General features: G+C 35.1%; 1 protein-coding gene across 3 annotated transcripts in view; it reads right to left on the reverse strand.

Moving 5' to 3' along the window:
* Positions 1–26,749, reverse strand: part of HOMER1 (homer scaffold protein 1) — a 142,952-nt gene that overhangs the window by 54,439 nt on the left and 61,764 nt on the right. For all 3 annotated transcript variants that reach the window (XM_019835916.3, XM_019835915.3, XM_019835918.3), the window contains exons 4-5: positions 26,456–26,548; positions 16,094–16,233 (exon numbers count right to left, since the gene is read on the reverse strand). In XM_019835916.3, the coding sequence (XP_019691475.1) occupies positions 16,094–16,233; positions 26,456–26,548 (233 nt within the window). The remainder of the gene's footprint in view (positions 1–16,093; positions 16,234–26,455; positions 26,549–26,749) is intronic.

Genomic DNA, 26,749 nt, shown 5'->3' on the forward strand with positions numbered 1-26,749 from the left:
AAAAGCGCCAATCAAAAGACATAGGGTATCAGAATGGATAAAAAAAAAAAAAAAAAAAAAAAAAAAACAACCCAAGATCCATCTACATGCTGCCTATAACTCATTTTAGACCTAAAGACACCAGCAGAAAGTGAAGGGATGGAGAACCATCTAGCATGCTAATGCATGTTAAAAAAAAGCTAGAGTAGCTATAGACAAACTAGATTTTAAAACAAAGACTGTAATAAGAGATGTCAAAGGGCATTACATCATAATTAAGGGGTCTATCCATGCAGAAGACCTAACAATTGTAAATATTTATGTCCCCAATGTGGCACACCCAAATATTTAAATCAATTAATCACAAACATAAAGAAACTCATTGATAATACAATAGTAGCAGGGGACTTTAACTCCCCACTTACAACAATGGACACATCAGTGAAGCAGAAAATCAACAAGGAAACAATGGCTTTGAATGACACATGGGGTGGGACGAACTTCACAGCATATTCAGAACATTTCATCCTAAAGCAGCAGAATACACATTCTTTTTGAATGCACTTGAAACATTTTCCAGAACAGATCACATACTGGGTCACAAATCAGCCCTCGACAAGTACAAAAAGACTGAGACCATACCACACATTATTTTCAAACCACAACCCTGTAAAACTTGAAAAGGAACAGGAAATAAAGCCTAAAACCATCAGAAGAAGGGAAATAATAAATACACCACCTAACCTCACACCTAAAGGAGCGAGAAGAGGAACAGCAATAAAACAGCCTAAAGCCAGTGAAAGAATGGAAATAATAAAGACTAGAACAAAAATAAGTGATATAGAAATAAATGAATAAACAAAAAACAGTAGAACACATCAATGAAACTAAGAGCTGGTTCTTAGAAACAATTAATAATTAATAAACCTCTAGCCAGACTTATCAAAAAGAAAAGAGAAAGGACCCAAACAGATAAAATCATGAATGAAAGAGGAGAGATCACAATCAACATCACAGAAATACAATTATAAGAGAATATTATGAAAAATTATATGTCAACAAAGTGGGCAATCTTGAAGAAATGGACAAATTTTCCTAAAAACATACAAACTACCAAACTGAAACGGAGGAAATAGATTTCAACAAACCCATAACCAGCTAAAAAACTGAATCAGTAATCAAAAATCTCCCAACAAACAAAAGTCCAGGGCCACATGGCTTTGCAGGGGAATTTTATCAGACATTTAAAGAAGAGTTAATACCTATTCTTTTCAAATTGTTTCAAAAAAATGGAAATGAAAGGAAAAATTCTAAACCTCTTCTACAGGGCCAACATTACCTTGATTCCAAAACCAAAGAACCCACTAAAAAGAATTACAGGACAATATCCCCAATGAACATGGATACAAAAATTCTGAAGAAGATACTAGCAAACTGAATCCAATGGTACATTAAAAGAATTATTCACCATGATCAAATGGGATTTATTCTTGGGTTGCAGGGCTGGTTCAATATTCACAAATCAATCAACGTGATACACCACATTAATAATAGAAGGATAAGAACCATATGATCCTCTCAGAAGATGCAGAAAAAGCATTTGACAAAACACAGCATCCATTCTTAATAAAAACACTCAACAAAGTAGGGATAGAAGGAACATACCTCAACATCATGAAGGCCATATACAAAAAACTCACAGCTAATAGCATCCTCAATGGAGGAAAACAGAAAGCTTTTCCCCTACAGACAGTGATGTTCTCTCTCACCATTACTATTTAATACAGCAGTGGAAGTCTTAGCCTCAGTAATCAAATAACAAAAAGAAATAAAATAAAATCTGCAAGGAGGAAATCAAACTTTCACTATTTGCAGACAACAAGATACTCTATGTAGAAAACCTGAAAGACTCCACCAAAGAATTGCCAGAACTAATTAATACATGAATTCAGCAAAATCACAGGAAATAAAATCAATGTACAGAAATCTGCTGCATTTCTAAACACCAACAATGAAGCAGCAGAGAAAGAATCAAGGAATTGATCCATTTACAATTGCACCAAAAGCCATTCGATACCTAGGAATAAACCTAACCAAAGAGGTAAAAGGTCTCAACTCCGAAAACTAAAAAACATTTATGAAAGAAACTGAGGAGGACACAAAGAAAGGGAAAAACATTCCATGCTCATGGATTGGAAGAATAAACATTGTTAAAATATCTATGCTACCCAAAGCAATTGACACATTTAAGGCAATCCTTATTAAAATACCACTAGCATTTTGCACAGAGCTTGAATAAACAATCCTAAAATTTGTATGGAACCACAAAAAATCCCGAATGTCCAAAATAATCCTGAAAAAGAAAAGCAAATCTGGAGGCATCATGATTGTGGACTTCAAGGTATATTACAAAGCTTTAATCATCAAGACAGTTTGGTACTGCCACAAAAACAGACACACAGATCAATGGAACAGAATAGAAAACCCATAAATGGACTCACAACTATATGGTCAACTCATCTTTGACAAAGCAGGAAAGAATATTCAATGGAAAAAAGGCAGTCTCTTCAACAAATGGTGTTGGGAAAACTGGACAACATGCAGGAGAATGAAACTGGGCCACTTTCTTACACCATACACAAAGATAAGTTCAAAGTGGGTAAAGACCTAAATGTGAGACAGGAAACCATCAAAATCCTAGAGAACACAAGTAGAAACCTCTTTGACCTTAGCCGGAGCAACTTCTTATCAGACACCTCGCCATAGAAAAGGGAAACACAAGCCAAGATGAATTATTGAGACTTCATCAAGATAAAAATCTTCTGCATGGTGAAGGAAACAATCAACAAAACTGAAAGGCAGCATGCAGAATGGGAGAAGGTATCTGCAAATGACATATCTGATAAACGGTTAATAACCAAACTCTATAAAGAACTTATCAAACTCAACACCCAAAAAACAAATCAGCCAGTTAAAAAAAAATGAGAAGACATGAACAGACATTTTTCTTCTTCTTCCAGTTTTTTTTTAATGTTTATTTATTTTTGAGAGAGAGAGAGACACAGCATGAGTGGGAGAAGGGCAGATAGAGAGGGAGACACAGAATCTGAAGCAGGCTCCAGGCTCTGAGCTGTCAGCACAGAGCCTGATGTGGGGCTCAAACTCGCAAACCATAAGATCATGACCTGAGCTGAAGTTGAACGCTCAACCAACTGAGCCACCCAGGTGCTCCAACACTTTTCTTTTGTAAAATTTTTTTTAATGTTTATTTATTTTTGAGAGACAGAGTGTGAGTGGGGGAGGAGGAGAGAGAGAGGGAGACATAGAATCTGAAGCAGGTTCCAGGCTCTGAGCTGTCAGCACAGAGCCTGATGCAGGGCTCAAACCCATGAACCGCGAGGTCATGACCTGAACTGAAGTTGGACGCTTACCGACTGAGCCACCCAGGCACCCCTAACACTTTTCTTTAAAGATAATGTTTATTTATTTTGAGAAACAGAATGTGCACACAAGTGGGGGAGGGACAGAGAGAAAGGGAGAGAGAGGAAGAGAGAGGATCCCAAGCAGGCTCCAGGCTGTCAGCACAAAGCCCGATGCAAGGCTCAATCTCATGAACCATGAGATCATGACCTGAGGTGAAATCGAGAGTCAGTCGCTTAATCAACTGAGCCACCCAAATGCCCCAATAGATATTTTTCCAAAGATGTCCAGATGGCTAAAAGAAAAGATGCTCAACATACCTAATCATCAGTGAAATGCAAATCAAAACCATAATGAGATACCACTTCACACCAGACAGAATGGTTAAAATTAACAACACAAGAAACAATAAGTGTTGGTGAGGATGTGGAGACAGGGGAACCTTCTTGCACTGTTGGTGGGAATGCAAACTGGTACAGCCACTCTGGAAAACAGTATGGAGGTTCCTCAAAAAGTTAAAAATAGAACTACTAGATATTTACCCAAAGGATACAAAGTACAGAATCTAACAGGTACACACACCCTGATGTTTATAGAAGCATTATCAACAATAGCCAAACTATGGAGAGAGCCCAAATGTCCACTGATTGATGAATGGATACAGAAGATATGGTATACATGTACAATGGACTATTACTCAGCCATCAAAGAGAATGAAATCTTGCCATTTGCAACAATGTGGATGGAGACAGAGTATATAATGCTAAACGAAGTAAGTCTGTCAGAGAATGACAAATACCAAATTATTTCATTCATTCATGTGGAATTTAAGAAACAAAACGGATGAACATATGGGAAGGGGAAAAAAAGAAAAAAGGGAGTGGAAAACAAACCATAAGAGAATCTTAAAGATAGAGAACTGAGGGTTGATGGAGGGAGGAGTGTGGGGCATGGCCTAGATGGGTGATAGGTATTAAGGAGGGCACTTGGTATGATGAGCACTGGGTGTTGTATGTAAGTGATGAATCAGTGAATTCTGTTCCTGAAACCAATATTGCACTGTATGTTAACTAACTGGAATTTAAATAAAAATTTGAAAAGAAAAATAAAAGAATCAATGCAACAAAAATAAATGAATAGGGCATATTTTTACCAATTATTTTATTTATTTTTATTATTTTTTTTAACGTTTATTTATTTTTGAGACAGAGAGAGACAGACCATGAACAGGGGAGGGGCAGAGAGAGAGGGAGACACAGAATCCAAAGCAGGCTCCAGGCTCTGAGCTGTCAGCCCAGAGCCTGATGTGGGGCTCGAACTCACGGACTGCGAGATCATGACCTGAGTTGAAGTCGGACACTTAACCGACTGAGACACCCAGGTGCCCCTTTACTAATTATTTTAATATAAAAAATCAATGAAGAAAAAAGTCACTCAAAAATCAGATAAGGAAGTAAATGTACCCCTACTACCACCATTCATAAAAGCTGCTCCACATACTTTGGAAAGATAAAAAGCTAGAAAACTGGAAGGTTTCATAATTTTAGATAGAAAAACTAAAGCCTAGTGATGTGCTTTTAAAAAATATCGATAGGGGAACCTGGGTGGCTCAGTCAGTTAAGCTCTTGATTTCAGCTCAGCTTATGATCTTGAGGCTCGTGAGTTTCAGCCCCACATTGGGCTCCAGCGGCACTGGCAGTGTGGGGCTGCTTGGGATTCTCTCTCTCTCTCCATCTCTCTCTCTCTGCCCCTCCCCAACTCAGGCACGCACTCTCTCTTTCACTCTCAATCTCAAAAGAAAGAAACTTAAAAAAAAAAATAAAAAATATTAACATTTTTATAAAGGAATTCTTCCTCTCCATTAAGTTCTTTTTATCAGTTAAAGAAACTATCAATTACCGTTTAAGAGATAAACACAAGGAAAGCATATTGCTGTATTTGTCAAAGCACAGATTTCTAAAGCTACCAACTAAGGGGAGGAAATCACTAACCAACTAGAGTATCAATGGAAAAAAACGTCAAAAAACTAGGAATATAAAAAGCATCTATGAAAAATCTGTAGATACTGTCATACTTAATGATAAAAAACTTAAAGCTTCCCCCCCTAAGATAATGAACAAGACAAGGATGTCCACTCTTGTCCCTTCTATTCAGCATATACTGGAGGTTCTAGACAGGGCAATTGGTCAAGAAAATGAAATAAAATCTAGATGGGAAAGGAAGAAATGTTATTATCTCTATTTGCAGATGACATGATTTTGTATATAAACATCCTAAGGAAGTAACTAGAAACTATTAAAATTATGTGTTTTGCAAGTTTATGGGACACAAGATCACTGTATAAAAACCATCTTATTTCTATATACTAGGAATGAACAATTAGAAAGTGAAATTAAGAAAATAATTTCAATAACAGCATCAAAAAAACAATATTTAGGAATATATCTAACAAAAGAAACGTAAAAATTACATTCTGAAAACTAAACAACACTATTGAAAGAAAATGCAGAGGTAAATAAATAGGAAAACATCCCAGGTTCACTGACTGACAGACTTCACATTAAGATGACCCATGAAATTGTTCTACAGATTCAAGGCAATTCCTATCAAAATTCCAATGGGCTTCTTTACAGAAACTCACAGGCTGATCCGAAAACTTATGCAGAAATTCTAGGGTCTCAGAATAGTTGAAGCAGTCTTGAAAAGGAAGAATAAAGTTGGAGGACCTAAATTCCGAATTTCAAAACATACTACAAACTTATAATCGTGAAGACAGTGTGGTACTGGCATAGTATAGATAGATCAGTGTGTTAGAATTCAGAGTTCAAAAATAAACCCTCAAATGTACAGTCAACTGATTTTTGACAAGGATGCCAAGCCAATTCAATAAGACAAGAATGATCTGTTCAACAAATAGTGCCAGGACAAGTGGATATCCACAGGCAAAAGAATGAAGTGGAGCCTCTATCTCACAATGTACAGAAAAAAATAACTCAAAAATTAGCCTAAATGTAAGAATTCAGACTGTAAAATGCTCAGAAAAAAACACGTGTAAACCTTCATTACCTTGAATTACAACACGGTTTCTTAGATGTGACACGAAAGTGTAAGAAATGGAACAAAGTAGGTAAATTAGACTTAATTAAAATGTAAAGCTTTTGTGTTGCAAAGGACACAATCAAGAAGTGGAAAAGACAGGGGCACCTGGGTGGCTCAGTTGCTTAAACATCCGACTTCGGCTCAAATCATGATCTCATAGTTTGTGGGTCTGAGCCCCACAGCAGGCTCTGTGCTGACAGCTCAGAGCCTGGAGCCTGCTTCAGATTCTCCGTCTCCCTCTCTTTCTGCCCCTCCCTTTCATGCTCTTTCAAAAATAAATAAATTTTTTAAAAAATTAAAAAAAAAAAAAAAGAAGGGGAAAAGGCAACCTACAGAATTGGAGGGAATATCTGCAAACCATTATCTGATCAGGGGTTTCTATATCCGGAATATATAAAGAATTACAACCTAACAACAAAGACCAAACAACCCAACTGAAAATGGACAAAGGATCTGAGTAGCCATTTCTCCAAAGAAGATATACAAGTGGCCAACAAGCACATGAAAAGATACCCAATAATATTAGCTATCAGGGAAATATGTACAATTCGAAACCATAATGAGATAGCGTTTAACACCTACTAGGATAGCTATAATCAAAAAGACATCTAACACCAAGTGTTTCTGATAATGTAAAGAAACTGGAACCCTTATACACTGCTGCTGTAAATGGCGCAGCTGCTTTTGCAAAAACAGTTTGGCAGCTCCTCTAAAGGTTAAACATCAAATTACCATATGACCCAACAATTCTAGTTGTACAATATATGTGGAGAACTGAAAACATATAGCCACACAAAAACCTGTACACAAATATTCACAGCAGCAGCATTGTTCGTAACAATGGTGTAACGTTCAAAAAGTGAAAACAACACAAATGTCTACCAACTAATGAGTGGATTAATAAAGTCTAGTATATCCGCACAATGGAGTATCATCCAGCAATACAAGGAAATGAAGTATTGATACACTCTACAATGCGGATGAACCTTGAAAAACTCATTCTCAGTAAAGAATTCAGTCACAAAAGACCAGATATATAATTCTATTGATACAGACTATCTAGAATGGGCAAATCTACAGAGACAGAAAATCAGTGATTGCCTTGGGTTGGGGGAAGGAGGGACAGTGCGTGAAAGGGAAAAAGAAAGTAACTGCTAATGGGTACAGGGCTTTGGGGGAGATGATGAAAATGTTTTAAAATTGACTGTGGTATTGGCTGCACAACTCTACAAAATATATTAAATACCTCCTGAATTGTACACTTGATACAGGTAAATGGCTAAGTGTGTGAATTACACCTCAATAAAGTAGTTACTAAAATTACTGATGGTAATATTAATAGCTAAGTGGATCCTGTTAGAATTTAAAAGGTTAAACTGATTATTCTTTATATTAATATCTTTGTCGGCCCTGTCTAGTATATGGTGTACTTTTCTTGGTAATGATCAAGATGTACCAACTTCTCTGTCATCTCAGTAATGGTAAAAACACACATTTATTTGCTCAACAAATTCACTAATTTATCTATTACATATCTAAATGGCTTGAAACTATATGAGACACCAAGAAATGCAAGCCAGTAAGACTTACTCCACAAGCTAAGAATCTAGTAGATGAATTTAACAAGTAATGGTAAATATGGGTTGAACAATGACAAATATCCAGATGAAAAGTATCTTGAAATGTGACACAGAAAACAAACCTTCTTGGAGTTTAGCAGCAGGAGTGCTGCCTCAACCAGGATGGACCCTAATGATCAATGTCTTTGGAGACCTCTCTGTTCTAATCTAGCCATTAGCAAACACTGATGCTGCATACCCTTTCCCTGGACTCGCTTCCACTTCTGTAAAATGACGTGGGTAGACGATGTAATATAAAGTTCCTTCTATCTCCAAAGTTCTATTTGTTTGTTTATTTTTGAGAGAGAGAGTGCAAGGAGGAGAGGGGCAGAGAGAGAAGGAGACACAGAATCCAAAGCAGGCTCCAGGCTCTGAGCTGTCAGCACAGAGCCTGACGTTGGGCTCAAACTTACAAACCGCGAGATCATGACCGAGCCAAAGCTGGACGCTTGACCGACTGAGCCACCCAGCGCCCCTATCTCCAAAGTTCTAATATCGACGTTTAGACTTCAGTTTAGTCCAGTCATAAAAATTAACTCTTTTGTTTCCACTGGATACACGGCCAAGTTAAATTGTCAGAGGAAAATGGCAAAATGATGGAAAATAAATACAAGTAAAATGTACATTTATTTAACTGGTTAGTCATATTTACATTTTATATACCCTATAAGGTTTAGTCCCTAGGGCATGACTACCTTCAATACTTTTCAGTGTACTGTGAGCTTATTGCCATATGAAATGTGTTCTCTCAATCTTTACTTCTGTGAAAAGTACATAGTACAATTCTTAATTTAAAAAAAAAATCAGTAGTCCTGAAATTCACTTCTTTGAGTCAAATAATAAGTGCTTGTGTTGACCTTGGTAAGAGATGAAATTTTTAAAAAACACATTTTGGTCACAATTGGTTTTAAAAACAAAGAATATAAGTATTGCCTAATTTTACAAAAAAAAAAATACATCACTGAAACATTCTGCAGTGCTTTTTAGATAAAAAGAAAAATTATTATCAAAAGGATAAAAAATTATTCTGTTACAATAAAGCATTTTAGCATCTTTCACATTATTCAGGTACTTAAGAACATTGTTTATTAACACACTATTTTTAAAATTTCTTTATACAAACTAGGAAATTTCGAAAAAAATTAGACTAAGTCAGTTAAACTCAAGACTTAAATTTGTTAAGAGTGACTGAATTTCAAAGAATATAGCTAGTTTTACATTTTAGTTTCAAAGTTTTATGAACCTGTAGGTGTAACTTCAGTTGACTGAAGCCCTACCAAGGGTATTCAGTGCATGTACTCAATTTTTGTAAGGGAAACTGTTGCATTCATATTTACTGACTGTCTACCATGCTAAACACCAGGAATACAAATGGATAAAACACAATCCCTGCCGCAGGAGAAACTGATAATTTCATGTTAACCTCCACATATTAAGTTAGGAGGTAATAGAGATTTAATAGAGGAGGACATGTAATTCAACATGAGGGCACCAGAGTAAGGTTTACTGGAGGCAGTGGTGCTGAAGCTTGAAGGATATGTAGGGGTCAAACAGTCGGTGGCTGAATTAAAGGCAGAGGTGGGTGACAGGCAGTATGGAGTGTGGGTACACGGCCATTGCAAAGAGAAGGAAGGACATTCCCAAAACAAGGAAGCAAAGACTTGCAGATGAGAAACAGCATGGTTGCTGCTATATGGAGAACTACAAGCAATTTGGGGCAACAGCAACAGCAGCACAGGATGATGAGGCTGAGGAAGCCTCATCTGATGACCATGGAGTGGTCTATATATATATATACCATGCCACTGAAACCGTGTGATTTTTGTTTGTGAACGAACACCTGTCAGAGTAATATGTCACCAAAGAGGATATACCCAGGATTCATCTGCACATATATCCTCCCAAATACCTCCACCAAGAGTTTATAAGTTATTACAACAACAAATATTACTAGCTAGAAATTGCTTAAAATTCTCCCCACGAGTTAAACCATTTGTAAATCAAAGTTTCCTCTGGAAAGTGTAGACTAGAAACCGGATGGGTCATCTAGTCCCCACCCCTCTGTGTGACCTTATTTTTTAAAAACTTTATTACCTTCAGATGAACCTTGCACACTTCACTTTACTACAGACCTCACCATTTCTTTCACACCACAAGTGTCACACATTTACATAGCCTGTTTGACCTCTGCCTCTGTACACATCTTGATCTTGTCCCTTACTTCTCTAATAAGAGGGAAAATGGGAAGCCAAATTCAAAGAACATTTTCCTCTAAGTCCTAGAACTGAACTATCCATATCACATACCTCCCTTCCAACAGAATCTCCACTATGGTCTTTTAAAAACAGAAATGAAACAATAAAAGGAAATTTAAAAGCCCTCTACAGGGAAGAGATCATAGTTAATCTAGGATCTCCAGCTAGTAATTTTGAAAATAGAAGCTCACAATCACTGGAATGGACTGGTAAACATTCTTTCCCATTAATGACACTGGTAGGGGGAAGAAGGAGAAGAGACTAATCCCTGATGGAGGTGAATTAGTAATGTCTTTGTCTCATATGAATAGTATTTTTCTTCTTACAAATAACCTGTATTAAGTGTTAACACCTTGAAAAAATGCTTCAGCAAATTTCCACATTTTCTTCAAAATATTTTAGAAGACATTAGAAGAGAATAAGGATTAGTTCTTGAAAAACGCAAAGTAAAAATTTAAGTATACTTATTTAGAAAGCTAATAAAGTAAACACTTCGAGTCACTAAACTCTATTTTTTTATTGCCTGTTATTCAAAAATACATACATTGTTTCTCACTTCCCAGAGAATGTAAATTGTATCTAATACTGAATTACTATAGCACCTCTTATAAAATGATACCTGTTCACAATGAAGGTAAAGGAAATTCTGACATTTCTAAATTGTTAAGTTACAATCTTTCATAATCTGTCTTAGTTAATTTTTTAAAAACCTACTCTAAATTTTGAGGTTCCATGGTGGAAAAATAACAATAATTATGTCATTTTTAACTGTTACTATAAGGGAAATCCTACAACTTAAATTTTCATCTATAATTATATTCATGATAAAGCACTTCTTGTGAACTCAAGTCCCAGTTTTACACACAAAACCTTAAAAAAAATTTTTTTTTAATATTTTTATTTATTTTTGAGACAGAGACAGAGCATAAGCAGGGGAAGGGCAGAGAGAGTGGGAGACAGAATCTGAAGCAGGCTCCAGGCTCTGAGTTGCCAGCACAGAGCCCGACGCGGGGCTCGAACTCATGGAACTGCGAGATCATGACCTGAGCTGAAGTCAGATAGATACTTAACCGACTGAACCACCCAGGCGCCCCATACACACAAAATCTTATCCAAACAAGAGTCAGCCACAGAAATTATATCTATTTTAGTTCCCAACTAAAATCTTGTAAATTTTGCCTACTATCCATAAAAGGGGGAGACAGAAGGCACAGCTGTGGAGAGTATAGAACCCCAGAACTCAAAACTTTTTTCTTGTTTCTATCATCTTTCAAGTACAAACTGTATTTGATTCAAGATAAAGCACTTCTTAACAATTCTAACATATAAGTAAAACTGTGTGTAACATTTCCAATGAAAATTAGTTTTTGAAACTATACAAAAATCCCTCATCAGTTTTAAAATAGTAGCTTTCTGAAACTCTGATAATGGATGAATTAATCTATTAAATAGGAATGAAATGAACCCACCCAGATTCCATAAATTTGAGTAAAATTATAGTTATACTGATTTAAAGCAAAATCAATGTACTAAAGAGTGATATTTCTGATATATCCTTTAATGAGTATCTGTTGGAAACACACAAAGTGGCAGAAAAATCTCTTTAACAGAAGATACATGCAGTACCCCCAAAATGTAGAAGTTCTAGCAGCACCATAAGAATATATTATTGAAACATTAAAAGAATGTAAATATAATCAGTGCTTAAAAGAACCTTTTTTCCATTAAGATAACCAAAACGTTATTAAAATTCGTCACTACGAAAATAGTTTCACAAACTACTAATGCATGTGTATGTCTGTTCTGGACTCTCAGAAATATGGTAACAGCACTTATTTATCAACATATTCCTGTATATTTGGGAGCATAAATTTACAATGAACAAAATAAAAAGTTTTAGTTTTCAGTATTACGTTGTAACACCAGGACACTAATAAAATTAACTATTTCCAAGAGAATTTTAAACAGCTTTAAATCTTAAAAAAACAAATCCTATATTTTCTTCTTCTTAAGTGCTAACAAGTAATTTCAGAATTCTATACCGTCAATGTTATGAAGAAACAATAACTCCCTGGAAGGAGAAAACAAAACCTTCACCCAACTGTATATGCTGGTCTATTAGCATATAGCTCTTCATTTAGTATATAGCTAATCCAAGACTAAGGTCTCAAAGGATGCCCTGAACACTTCAGTTGGTCAGTGTATACCTGCTCAGTCCCAAAATGATTTTTATCATTTAGGTTAAAAAATATTTTAAGAAAATATAGCAAGTTAGATAAAACGTAATGCTATTTCCTCAAAGAAATTAGTGAATATTTTCATCCTCACAAACTCCCTTGTTTACACACCCTAAACTTTAAAAAAGCGTTTAAATAAATACATTATAAGTTTATTAATTTATTGAAACTTACTCAGTGAGAATGTTTTTGCATAGCTTATGGCAAGGGCATAAAACAGTACTTTAGCACTTGACTAAGGAGTATTTAACAGCCCACACATTTCAAAATTTAGTTCAGCAGTGTAATTACAAATCAAAGAGTAAATAATTCAAGGTAACCTGACAATGCCACTGAATTAGAGAATATAAAAAACTGTACTACCCTCGTAAATAAGTTTTTAAAAAGCTAAAAAGTAGTTTAAAAAGTATTTGTGGATGAAATTATGTCTGAGATTTGTTTTAAAAATAATACAAAAGTGGAAGAGTGTGCAGGGATAGAAATGAATTGAGATTAGCCATTTTTTCATAATTCTTGAAGCTGGGTGATGCACTAATGGGAGTTCATTACAGTATTCTTTCATATATATATGAAAAATTGTATAAGTTCAAAGAGGAACAAAAAAAATCTTGCTTATATCTTTAAAGCTAGTACTTTTTAAAAAGTACATAAAACTTACAGAGTAAAGAGCCAACTGTAGCAACATTACTAAAATTTTCAGGACCAAATGAAAATCAGGGCTTTCTTTTGGTATGTTAATTAATTCATGAGATTTGGGCATACAGTTTGAATTTTAAGAGCACAAATTGTCTTGCTACGTGCTATTACACCATCAACTCTTAATTAACTTGAATAACTAGATCACTGTTCCCCATATCCTTCCTTTACAAAGGACAACACACAGACAGAGACATTCGAGTGTTTTGCTCCTTATGTAGCAGTAAGACGGCAGAACAGAGAAATGCTGGCAAAATATTTTTTGTTCATTCTTTTCTCATGAAATAAGGAAAAAAGGCAAAATAGCCTAAATAAGCCTTAAAAACATAGACTTTAATTGTCTTCCTTTGCCACGGAAAAAAAAAAAAAAAACAAGTGTTTCAAGTGTAAACACAAGTCTCAGACTTAAGTGAAGATTACTTTAATATTCTTTGTGTTTCTAATTCATGAAACACTGATCCTATGTCTACAGAGTTCTCCTAGAACAGGAAGTTATTAACTTCCTGACAACAATGTGCATGTTATGGGAATGGAGCTAAAATACACTATTAACCGGCTGTACCTACTGGGGTCAAAAGGTGATCTGTACTACTACTAAAGTTTTTACTACTGAACAATGTGACCTAGCACAACTCACCTAACCTCTGTGATTTAGTCTCTTCATGTGTCAAAGGTACACATTTTCAAACTTGGACGTTTTACACCATGATCCAGAACACACACATAAATCTGTATATGACTAAAATAAAGTTTCTACTTTTAACGTGAATTTTACTCTGATGTTTCCTATTTTATTATGTTTCATTTCTCAGAATGCCATGAATAACCTAAATTGATTTCAAACTGCCAGTCTGGAAGATCTTGGTTTATACCATCTTTAAGGTCTCTTCTGTTATTTGGGGATTCTAACATTGGCTATAAAACATTCAGTCTTCTATTTCAGGTAGAAATCAAACCAGTTCAGAAAATAATCTTCAAAAATCTTATAAACTAAAGAATATTTAAAATACTCTAACAGGAGAACTATAAGATTGTGTTAATACCTTTAACATAATTAAAAGCTTAAAATGACCTGTTAAATTCTTTTCAGAACTCAAAATATCTCCATGGCTAATCTATAGATTCTACCAAAGAAGCTGTATCTTCAAATCAAAGTAAGTCCTATTAGACTCCCAGGAACAGAGAAAATCAATACATGAATAATTCTAGTTAGTAAATTCAAGTACAAAGGATTAGTAAAACAAACATTCTGAGAATTTGGGGTGTATAAAGTAAAGCAGAAACAGTTTTTACAAATGTTGAATATAAAAGTTATTTCCAAAGCTACAGTATTCAATGCACATGGCTCATTTAAGTGTTAGCCAAAGAAATCAAGTTTGTAATTATATGCAGTGCATTTAAGTCTTTGAAATGGGTCTGCTAAATTTAATAGGAATAAAATTTTTCCTTCCCTTGGCATTTTTTTTAAATCTACATACTAATCACATTGCTCTTTAATTCTAATTGTATATTCAAAAAAAGTGTGCACTTTATAAATCAATGTGAAAATGCAGTCTTCAGGGAACTCAAAAATTTTCATGTGTTCAGTAATGTTTGTAACAACAGAAAAGAGAATATGCTTACACTGCAATAGTTAAAGCATGATCTCCATGATAATTCTAAGATATGTCTACTGTTTTATGCAAAATTACTGCATTTTTAGGAACAAAATTAGAATACCTCAAAATCAAATAGTTTTCCTCACACATTCTTAAAAAAAACCTGTAACTAATTTCTTCTTCCTCAATCTGACCATGAGGTCTCTCAATGTTTGTCTCTGATATGTATAATCTATGCTGCCTCTAACAGTTAACAAATTCAATCGAAATTAGAATTCTCATGGAAGAGTTTGGATGATATCACTTCACAATTTTTCTGAATATGCTAAAGAATTTGATTTTTTAAGAAGTGGTCTTGAAAAGAAAATAGTTTTCCTATGTTGTGCATCTCTTAACTTTATTTAAAATTACCTAGTCAAAAGTTTCCAAAGGATGAAAATTAATTTTAAGACAGTGACTAATAGGTTTTTGTTTACATTTGCAAGGCTACAGTTCCACAGACCTCCCTACATCCTAAAAATACCACAGAATAGCAAATAATTAATGTAACTGGTTTAGAACACATTTAAGATACATTGTATCTTTTTCAAGTACCAAATTCTTTTAAAATTCAGAAGTATGTGAAGATTTATCTTCTGTTAGTTGATATGCAAAATCTAAATCTGACATTAACACTAATAGAAGTGACAATAACTTGTTTCCTTCTGTGAAATCCTATGGTGAGATCACCTCTAAGAGTACGGTAAAGCTTAATTTCAGAGTAGGAAGCCTGTTTTTTTAAAAAAATGTATAACCCTCAAGAACACAGATGAAAGTGGAAACCAGGTTAACAAAGAGGCCTTTTACGGCTGTGTTAAAAAAAAAAAAAAAAAAAAAAAAAAAGAGTAGAAGAGATTTATAATAAGATATTGTTTCACTGAAAAGTGATTTGTGCTGCAATTAACTAGGTAGCCCTTTTTCTACATAAAGGAAATGTTCATTCCAGTCCATCTAGCCATCCATAAACTATAAATTATAAAAACCTTTCTGAGGTTAACAGAAAAAGTAAAAAAAAAAAAAAAAAAAAAAAAAAAAAAGACTGACCTGGAATTTTCACTCAGGGTAGTAACTTTGCAAGATTTATCTAAAACCAAGTAAGTTTCCATATTTACACATTTTACTTAATCATGATGGTTGAATTGAATCTGTACCTATGTGAAAATGGCAATGCATTCTGAGTTGGTTCAGCCCTTGGTTCTGAGTTCTGTGTCACGTCAGGTGCTCTTTCATCATCTGTTCCATTGATACTTTCTGGTGTTAAAGGAGACTGAAGATCCCCGCCTGCTGATTCCTTTAAAAAAAGGGAGGTAGGGGATAAAAGTGTTACGCTTTTGTTAAAATACACAAGATTATCTTCAAGTTAAGAGTGACTCTGATGTATGTTTACTTACAAACCATATTTCCATTGAAATATGAGTCAAAGATTTAAAAAAGGAAATTTAAAGGAGAAATAATTTTTTAAAGCAAAGCAACTCATAAAACTATCTGAAACAATACAATTTAGAAATGTAAAGATAACACAATTTAGAAATGTAGTTTCAAAGAATTGAAAAGCTTTTGGGTTTATATAAGCAATTAATTGGTTAGAAGAAAAGATATTCAAAGAATTACTGAAGAAAAAGAAGATAGCACAAAAATGGAAGAAAATGTGATTTTACTTGGGGAAGTAGGAAGGCAAAGGGAAGAAAGAAATCAAGTTTTAATTTTTTTATCTGCCCTACTTTTCAGTTCCAGAGTTATCTACAAAAGCAGCCAGAAATCTCTCTGTAACATATACAAAGTGAGTTTATTTCAGCTTTTCTTGCCTGTAACTCATAATGGAATTATTTTTCTTCACAAAATTTTCTGTCTTATTTCTACTTTTAATTAAGATTTGTCTATCAAGGCAAACTTAATTTATTCTTCTGGAAAACAAGTGGACTTTAAAATGCAGCTCAAACTGACACTTACTATTGTCACTGCATCATAAGATTATCTAAATTTGGTATTAGTAGAGATCAGAACGAGGGCTCATTGGACAAACCTGTTAACCAGGGGCAATCTTAGCATGGGATCATTAAAGTGCACCTTTGTGGACCCCTTGGGATCTCTGGGCACTGAAAGTTTACAACTGAAATATTAGGCTATGCTAGTGAAGAAAATGAAAACATCAGTGTCCAAGAGGAGAGTGGGTAGGTATGGTCACCATCTGCCAACTTGAAAGAATACAGGTTTTCTTCAAATAAAAACAAGACAGGCACCTGAGCTGGTTTAGTTCCTAGAGCATATGACTCCTGATCTCTACTGGACTGGAATCTCTACTCTAGAGTTTACTTTAAAAACAAAAATAAAAACAAAACAAAACAAAACAAAAAACCCAACCAACAAGAAAAATATGTGTAATACAGGAAAATGCTTAGAATTAGAAAAATATGTAAATATAAGGAAATATCTAGATTATGATAGTTTATATACTTTACCTAAAAATATTGTACATGGAGAAATGTTAGGAATATAGAAACTATTACTGTGGTGAGAGTAACTTTCTTTTGTGGGTTTCTGGTTTTAAATTGCATGTATTTTATTTCATATGTAAATATTTTAACTCATTATACCATAATGCTATTAATTATACAAGCTTATTAAAGGTCAAAAGGCTACTTTCTTGATTCCACCTTATCACTTCACTATTTTTCAATTATTAATGGAATTTCCATATTGACCTTTAATTTCATTCTCCTAAATCCTCTTTGTTTCTAGTAATTGATGGTCAGTCCAAGAATAAGGTTTACAGTATAATGTTACAACATAAAACCATATCCAAGGTGGTTAATTCTAGGTCAGTTATGGGTCACGTGAATCAGCCAGAAAAAGTTTAAGCAGCAAGAAGAAATTAATCAGAGCTATTCCTCTCCGAGAAAGACCAAACCAAACTAAAATAATCAAGGTGGACTGTCCAATCAGCTAAACAGTAAGTTGATTCAGTGGAAATGAGAACAAAATAAGTTACGTTGTTAACCTGAAAGGGCATAACCAGCATTAGCAACTAAGGATTCACCTAGAGATTTGCTAGAATTGACTGGTATGAGTGTGAGGAACAAAAGTAGATCAGGATTAAAAGAGAGAGAAGAAAGAGGGACAGTTGTTTGATTTCTGGTTCTCACTGCCTTCGGGGGAAAATGAGTGTTTGGGTGCATGGTCTTGGGGGGATTAGGAAAGCTGATGTTACTTAAGTAGAAAAACCATTTCAGAGGCAGGAGAAAAAGGAAGAAGGAAGGAGAGGAAGAAAGCGATCGAGGCTGCGACAATTCCAGTATCACAATTCAACAAGCTTTTCATTAGAAAACTTGAATATTAGCTATATTTAATGAAAGGTAGATTTAGTTACCCTAGACATTATATCTAAAGTGAAAACAAAAAGCCCAGAGCATGTTTTTTTTTTTAAAGCAGATTAAAAATTCATAAAATCCTAAGAAAGAGTTCCAACAGTGCATTGGAGCATAAAAGGAAAATGAGATTCCTTTGACTTTTAACTGCCCCACAGGTAGTGAAAAGTATTCTGTGAAACCTTCCAGGAATTTCATATATGCTGAAAATAGCACAGCTGCTTTAACATATTCCAAACATCTAGTTCTTTTTTAATCTAAATTTTGTGTAATTTTTAAAAATGTTTATTTATTTTGAGAGAAAAAGAGAGAGAGAGAGAAATCAGGGAAGGGGCAGAGAGAGAGAGAGAAAGGAAGAGAATCCCAAGCAGGCTCCATGCTGTCAGTGCAGAGCCCAATGCAGGCTCAATCTCACGCCTGTGAGATCTCGACCTGAGCCAAAATCAATAGTCAGGTGCTCAACCCACTGGGCCACTCAGGTGTCCCTAAAGGTGTACCTTCCATAAAGTCAACATTTTCTATCTTTAATTCAAATATTAAAATAAAAAACTTGGAGATGTATTTATGTGACTAGAAACTTTTCAAAGAAAAAAAGGGTAATTTGTCTTTAAAAAGACATTCCATTTTTTGTTTCTACAGTGCTGTTAATTCTTTTTTGTTTTTTTTAGTTTATTTATTTTGAAAGAGAGAGAGTGAGCGAAGTGGGGAGGGGGCAGAGAGAGAGAGGGAAAGAGAGAATCCCAAGCAAGCTCTGCACTGTCAGCACAGAGCCTAATGTGGGGCTTGAATCCACGAAGTGAGATCATGACCTGAGCTGAAGTCAGATGCTTAAAACTGACGGAGACACCCAGGTGTCCCTAGAAAGACATTCTTAAGCTAATATGGCCATTTTAAGGAAAAAATTATCACACAATACCTTCTTTGATATATGTATGTATGTATATACATACACCAAAGGTGATAAGAGAAATGAAAAATGTAAAACATAAAATGCGAAAACGTAAAACATGAAAAACAAATGACCTGGGCCCTCTCTCCAGGCCTTAGGGTAGTATCACCAACATCCTCTCTGGTGTCTGTGCTGCAGTAGGAGGGTGGGCCGGAAGGATGTGATGGCACTGCCCTTCCCCACTAGACTAAATACCACTAACATCTTCCCTTTAATTCCAATAAAGACTAAATGAAAATTCCTGTTACAGTTTCATCCTTTCTGACTTCAGTAAAACAGAGCCTCTTCTCTTAATCACTTAACAAATATTCAAAGAAGACTTATTCTATTTCCTGTCGCTTGTATTTAAATGAAGATGAGAATACTCTTTTCTGGGCAGAGGCTCAGACAGGAAAAACTGAGGGACAACCTTAGGATTTTGAGTTCCCATGGCTGTGGATACGGAAAAAGATGCTAGGGAAGAGACACAGAAGGGCAAAAAGATATATAAAGGAAGTTAAGGTTAAGATAAATGTCTACCATCACAAAGCATTCCCTTTACCTGGTAACCATCTCTGAAATCCCACTTTCTGACAACCACAGAGTCTCTTTGTACCCTGACTCTAGATTAACTCATGTTCTTCCTTCCCTATGTAAAGTGTACGGACTGATGCACAGTGCTACTGGGTTAATCTCTATTCTGCATATTCTTGTACCTACCAGCTGCATTAAATGATAATCAAGAATCAGCTGTATCTGTCCCAAACATGTTTATGCCAATTGTATTCATATCATTATATAGTTCAATTACATATTATACAAATTAAGAAAATCTGAATGCAAACCTAGAGTGGTTATTTTGATGAAAATCAAACTACATGCTTTGAAATGACTAAAAGGTAAATGACTAGAAAATAAAATCCACTATTGAAGTCGCTGTATATAATAAACGATTACATAACATACATTATATGCTACCCATATAGTATCAGAAAAATGACATAAAAATCTACTATCATACTCAGATTTCTTTGCAAGTGACAAGAGTCAGCTCTACTTAAAGGAAAACAAGAAATTGCTGACAATTAATGAACATGGTTTGTGTCAGAAAGAACATGGAATTCCAATCAAGATTCATATTCAAAGAGAACACTTGACCTTTAAATAAAAATATTGGCAAATACGTACAACACAGTATTACTGAATTTTATTTTACAAATTCTTAAAGATTTTTTAAAAACTTCATCATCGAAACTGACTTTTTTCACTAACTTATCAACTACTAATGTTGATTCCAACAGGTAATAGGTGCTGTACAACCTCCTATCCTCTCAACCTAACCTGCTCTTTAACCTGGTATCTTTTGGCCCTCTGCAATTATCCTACTTTGTGAGGTGCAATCTCTCTACACTCAGCCTAAACCAGAATGCCAATCACCTTAATGATATTCTCACTAGCATCATCCCAATTTGGGGGATTCCTTTACCTTCCACAATAACTATCTTGCCAATTTCCAATTTCTCATCAACTGAACCATCATTCTCTATTCTTACGTGCCCAAGCTATCAAGTTTTGAGAGAAAATACTGTTAGGTATGCTGATTAGTGTCATGAAAATAATCCTGAGCTCTGACTTCAATTATGCTCTTGAAATACTGAATAAGCTTTAATTTTACTTACTACTCCCACTGGACTCTTCTTTTTTACTTTACCTAACAGCTGTTCCAAATCTGTGTTCAAGCCTCCTCTCTCTTCAAGCTGTCCTTCCTCTCAGTGAATGACCCAACTCTTCCATCCAGAGAAAACAGAAATAAACTGGCATGGGTTTCCTCGGTCTTCCTCCTACCTGTATCTGAATTCATTTTTATCCTTCCCTCCTGTCTCAGATGAAGAAGTGGCTCATTTGTCTCTAACCTCCTCGCTTACATTACCTTCCCCTGCACAATGCTCCATCAATGATCCATTCTTTCTATTCTTCTCTTTGTCCTTTACTGACTCCTTCCTTACATTTTAAAACATATTCAAATCACTCCCACACATACATAAAAGAAATATTCTTAGCTTCACATCCTCCAGAGATTATCATGTTGACTCTAATTCTCCTCATAGAAAAGAAACAAGTATTTGTGACCTTATTCTCACTATCAAACATTTCCATCTCAAGAATACCTTAAAATCACCAATTCTACTTCCTTTAATTCTAGAAACTACTTCGCATTGTCCTTTCTTCACTAACAGTCCACCTGTAATTACCAATGAACTCCAGTTAGGCTTAAAGTACTCTTAAGTTTCATCCTACTAGAACCCCCCTATGACACTGCCAAATCATCGCCTCCAACTGAAAATGCTCTTCTCTTGACTTCTGTGCTAACATTTCCTGCTGGCTCATTTCCTACCACTTTTCAGTGTCTTTCCCTGTATCTTCCTCAATTTAAGTGACAATCTTCAAATGACAATTTTTGACCCTGTCTTCCCCTATCTTTGCATTCTACTTTCTTTCTGGATGATGTCATTCTCTCCTATAGCTTTAACTATACTCACTTGTTGATGACTCTTGAGACTTCGCTCCAATTCAAAATATCTAACTACATACAGGACACATCCCCTGATGCTCAATTAGGATACAAATTCAGTATGTGAAGTGGAAATCTTCTGAAATTCATGCTACAAAACAACAATAGAAGTTTCAAAAACATCCAGCTCCTGTTTTATCAGCCTCCCTCACCATTCCTTCAACTGCTGTATTTCCTCCAAGTTGGGTCAATTTCACCATTGTCATATCTATTTCCTCCTCTCTATTCTCACTGCAAACACCTAGGAGGTAAACCCAATAGAGAAATGGATAAATACTCCACTGAGGCAAGTAACAGGATTAGAGACTCTTAAGTCCACTGTCCTTACTTTGGACAGCAAACCATAATATCCAGAGAATTCTAGTGAACCTTTCCTGAGATTGTTTTGAGCTATTTGGCTCAGTAAAACCACTTTTGTTATGTGATAGTAAGAAATTATCACATTAATTTATAGGCATTCGCTAATTCCAATGGTATATTTGTACGCTAGATATGTAACTAATACAGTTCATAGTAGTAACACTTGGCTAATACAGACCACCTTTCAAAAAAAATCCATGTATAGCAAGTAACATCCTTTTTTAAGAAAATCTGAAGTATTTGAGATTTATTATACTTGAAGTGTCCAAAGAGATCATATAATTCAAACCTCTGACCTTACAGATTTAAGAACTACTACTCACGCAGGCCAAGTGACTTGTAGAAAATCAAATAGCTAGTCACAGAGATACTAACTATCAGTTACAAAAAAACAGTGCCTCATTTGAGTAAATACAATTTACCATTAAAATGAACATTAAAAAATTATGGTATTTATAACAAAGCTAAAGAAACTTTGTTCCTTCTTTAAATATACACATACAGACATATTCTACTTTTTCTATAAAGTGAATTTTTAAAAATCTGAGGAAAAAAGCTAGTCTAAATATAGATTAAGAGGCTACAACATATCTAATACTATACAACCTGACAATTTATATGGGGAGGGGGGAACCTAACTTTTGTTTGACTACAAACAACTAATGCATTAATATTTCACTCCATGTAAAAGTCTTAGTGAACTGTCAGCTAAAACTTATTTTTTTCTAAACTCCAGTGAAGAAAAAATTGCATTATTTTGACTATGTAGCCCCTTTTAAAGCCAATCATCCCTCTTGATTTTATGTCAAGATTATTAAAAGATTCCCATGGAAACACAAGAAGAGAAGATCTCCAAAAGAGGAGAAGTTCTAAATTAATGTCTGTTATTTAAAGAAGGACATGAAACAGACTAACAACAAATACATGATTCAACTTATTCCTGGAGTTGTTTTTTCCTGATAAAGACAACATAAAGACTACCTGACATGACCACACATTCTATCAAGTGTACAAACTTAGCCCAAGAATTTAAGAATGGGGAAGCAGCTAACTCGGTTCTAAATGCCCGACTCTCTTCATTACATGCCCTTAGGGATGAGGAATAGTTTGTCTACAGCACTGCTTCTCAAAGTGTGGTCCCCAGATCACATCTCCTGGAATGCTGTCATCAGAAATGTAAATTCTCAGGCCCCATCTCAGCCGTACTAAATCAGACATGCCAGGAGTAGGACTCAGCATTTTGTGTTCTGATAAGTTTTCCAGGGTACTCTGACGCAGGCCACATCACCAATAACAGCTGTTAGCACTTAAGCACTTACTATATAATAAGCACTTTGTAATCCTCATTTAATTCTCACAACAACCTTCCAAGGAGATACTGTTTCTTTTTTTTCCATCAAGTTTTTAATTTTAATTCTAGTATAATTAACATACAGCATTATATTAGTTTTAGGAGATATTCTCATATTATATATTAAAAAAAATAACTTGCCTAAATTAAAAAAAAAAGACAAACAAACAAACAAACAAGCAAAAAAAAAACTAGTAAGGGCTGGAGCCCAGATTAAAAAAAAAACAGGCTATAAAACCTACATTAGTGCCATTATCATTTGACATTGCCATTATCATATTTATCCTCTCCAACAATCCTGTAGTGTAAGTATGTAATTCCCATGTTACACATGTATGAACAGACCTAGGTGAAGCCATTTTCCCAATATCACATAGTGACCAAAAAAAAAAAAAAAAAATTATGTACAAGTTTGTCTCACTTGAAAACCCATACTTTTCAAAAGCTATGACCAACTGAGTGACTACCACTATCAATTATTCCATTTAACTTCTTGATCTCCTTAATTCCTGAGTAGTAGTCTATTCTTCAGGCAGAGTGTTAATTTAGCAGGTTAGGTTAAATCAGGGAGAATCAAACTCTACTCTCCAGATGAGTATAATCAGAGTGGCCAGCAGTCATATATTTCAAAGTAAAACAGAGATATTAATGACATATGTAAGAGAATGTCACAAAAAGGAGGCGGAGGAAATGGAAATGAAAATAAGTATATATTTTTAAAAATATTACTCTGCTTTGTACATCAAATTAGCAACCAGACTTCAAATGTTTTGAAAAGACAACTTAAGGTCAGTGTATTTTGGCTCTCAAATACTGATGAACTTAAGATCTTTTTTAGTCCTTCTATTTCATAGTATTTTCCATATATAAACATCTTGGATATACTCTTTTGATGAAAGTGAAGGCTTAAAGACATTCCTACCACCAAAGAGGGGCAGATATCTTACCAGCAACTTGCTCATGGCCAATTAAATAGAGACATGTTATGATCAGAGAAACAAGAACTAAGTACAACGGCCAAGTGTAATCAATTGTAATTTTATTGGAGTCCTTTGCTTATTCTCTAACTGCATGTGCTGTAATATCCTCTTACAATGCTAGAATCATTCACCTGAGGACCTGGAGTTCCCAACATGTATTGGTACTAAACTTTAAATAGGTTTTTATGAAAAGTATACTCTAACTCCTGTAGCACTTAGGGAAGAGAGATTCAACGCAAGTTTCAAAATGATCATTCATGTTATTCCAGGTCAATGCAAATGTTGAGGAGGTACAATGGAGCCTTGGCACACCTTTAATCTATGAGGAAATATGTACTTTAAGCATAGTTAATAGAGCTCTCTTTTTCTGTAAAAACAAAACAAAACAAAACAAAAACAAAAAAACCCACCCAACTCTTTATACCAGTAGGGTTTATCAAAACCCAGTGGGGTGCCAGGTGTGAGGTGGAAGGTGAAGAGCAAAAAAATTTCAAAAATGGCTAGTCACTAAATTCCCAGGCAACTCCGATTCACTTCCTCAAGTTTTATGTAAATCTGCTACTACTGACAATATTCCAGAGAAACATTTATAACATCTGATTTTTCCTTTTCATGTAAACTCCTGAGTATGCTTCAAAAACAACTGCTATAGACAAGAACCCAGCCCAAACCTGAACTCTACACTTAGGGCACAAATTTAAATAAAAATTTATTTTATTTTATTTATTTTTGAGGTGGGGGGAGGGACAGAGAGAGAGGGAGAGTGAATCCCAAGCAGGCTCCATGCTTTCAGCACAGAGCTGGACATGGGTCTGGCACTCACGAACTGTGAGATCAAAACCCGATCTAAAATCAAGAGGTGGACATTAACTGGTTGAACCACCTAGGCATCCCTGAAAATTAATTTTAGAAAAGCCTATTAAAAAAGTTGAATCATACCATGTACATTAAAACCTCTGTAAAAGTACTGAAATAGGAGTATTTAAGGAACTTAACTCGGAGATCTAATTAATTTCCAAATGAAGGAAGATTATGATGGGCAAGTCACAGTATTAAATCAATTGTTAAAGGAAAATTGTTTGGGTCTCGGTACTAAGTATAAAGATGTCCCAACTGTCAGATTTAATTACACTTAAAATCAAGGAAAACAGACTAAAATCAAATAAAACAGATGTTTTTTTTTAAATTTTCTATGTATTTGACATTTTGACATCTTAAAAAAAAAAACCTTTCTGGCTAGCCAATTCTTAGAGCAAGGAGGTAAGATGGGGGCATGCTTTTGATATGCAAACTAACCAACGCAGAGCTCTACCTCCTTCATCAGGCCCACACACCCAGGATGTAAAATTCCTCTGCCTTAATCATCCCAGAGCCAGATACCAGGCAACAAGGGAATACCCTATAAGTTTAGAGCCTACAGAAATTATTCAACAAGCCAAATAAACTGTCTACCCTGCCCTGCCATTCCCAAGGAAACTCCAATATAGCTCTAGCCTCAGCTTTTCCCATGCTCCTGCTTTCTGCCTCCTGACCACCCTGAGGCTTCCCTATGTGCCCCTCAGATGTATGCTATGCTGCCTTTTTCTAAGACCTGTGAGTACAATAAACTCATTTTCCTGAGCCTCTCCTGTGTCTCCTCTTGTGATTGACCATCACAGAACATAAAACATTAGGCCAATCTATGCTTTTTACACATGATTGTTTTAAAGTTATATGCACATCAAAAAATCTGAGTTATAATTATTAAACTCATTTCCTCCCCAGATTCTTGCAGACATTGGCATACAGCAAAAAACCACCTTTCTCCACTATTACAGATTAAGTGAAGGGCATATTCTATGTCCACTTTGGAAATTACCTTAAATTTGCCATTGTTTTCCCAAACGTAACCCTGGCATAAAGGATACCATCGGAAATGAGTGAGGCTCAAAAATAGGAATAGAAATTAAATACCCACCTGTGAAGGTGTACTGGTAAGTTCCATCTTTTCTTGTGATTTCTCCTTTGCTAGTCGAGCAGCTTCTTTAAATTCCTGAAACTTTTCTGCGAACTGAATGTATAAAGACTATATACATTAACCAAATAAAATAAAAACAGGTCTCACTGCCCACTTTTACCTTGGTTTTCTTTCAATTGCTGAATAACTGACTCTTAACATAAGCGACGTAGCCATCAAATCAATTATAGGTGTAATACGAAAATGAAGGAAAAAGAAATCTAATACCAAACACTTATCTGTACGCTACAAACT

This window comes from Felis catus, chromosome A1, assembly GCF_018350175.1.
Source record: "Felis catus isolate Fca126 chromosome A1, F.catus_Fca126_mat1.0, whole genome shotgun sequence".
NCBI lineage: Eukaryota > Metazoa > Chordata > Mammalia > Carnivora > Felidae > Felis > Felis catus.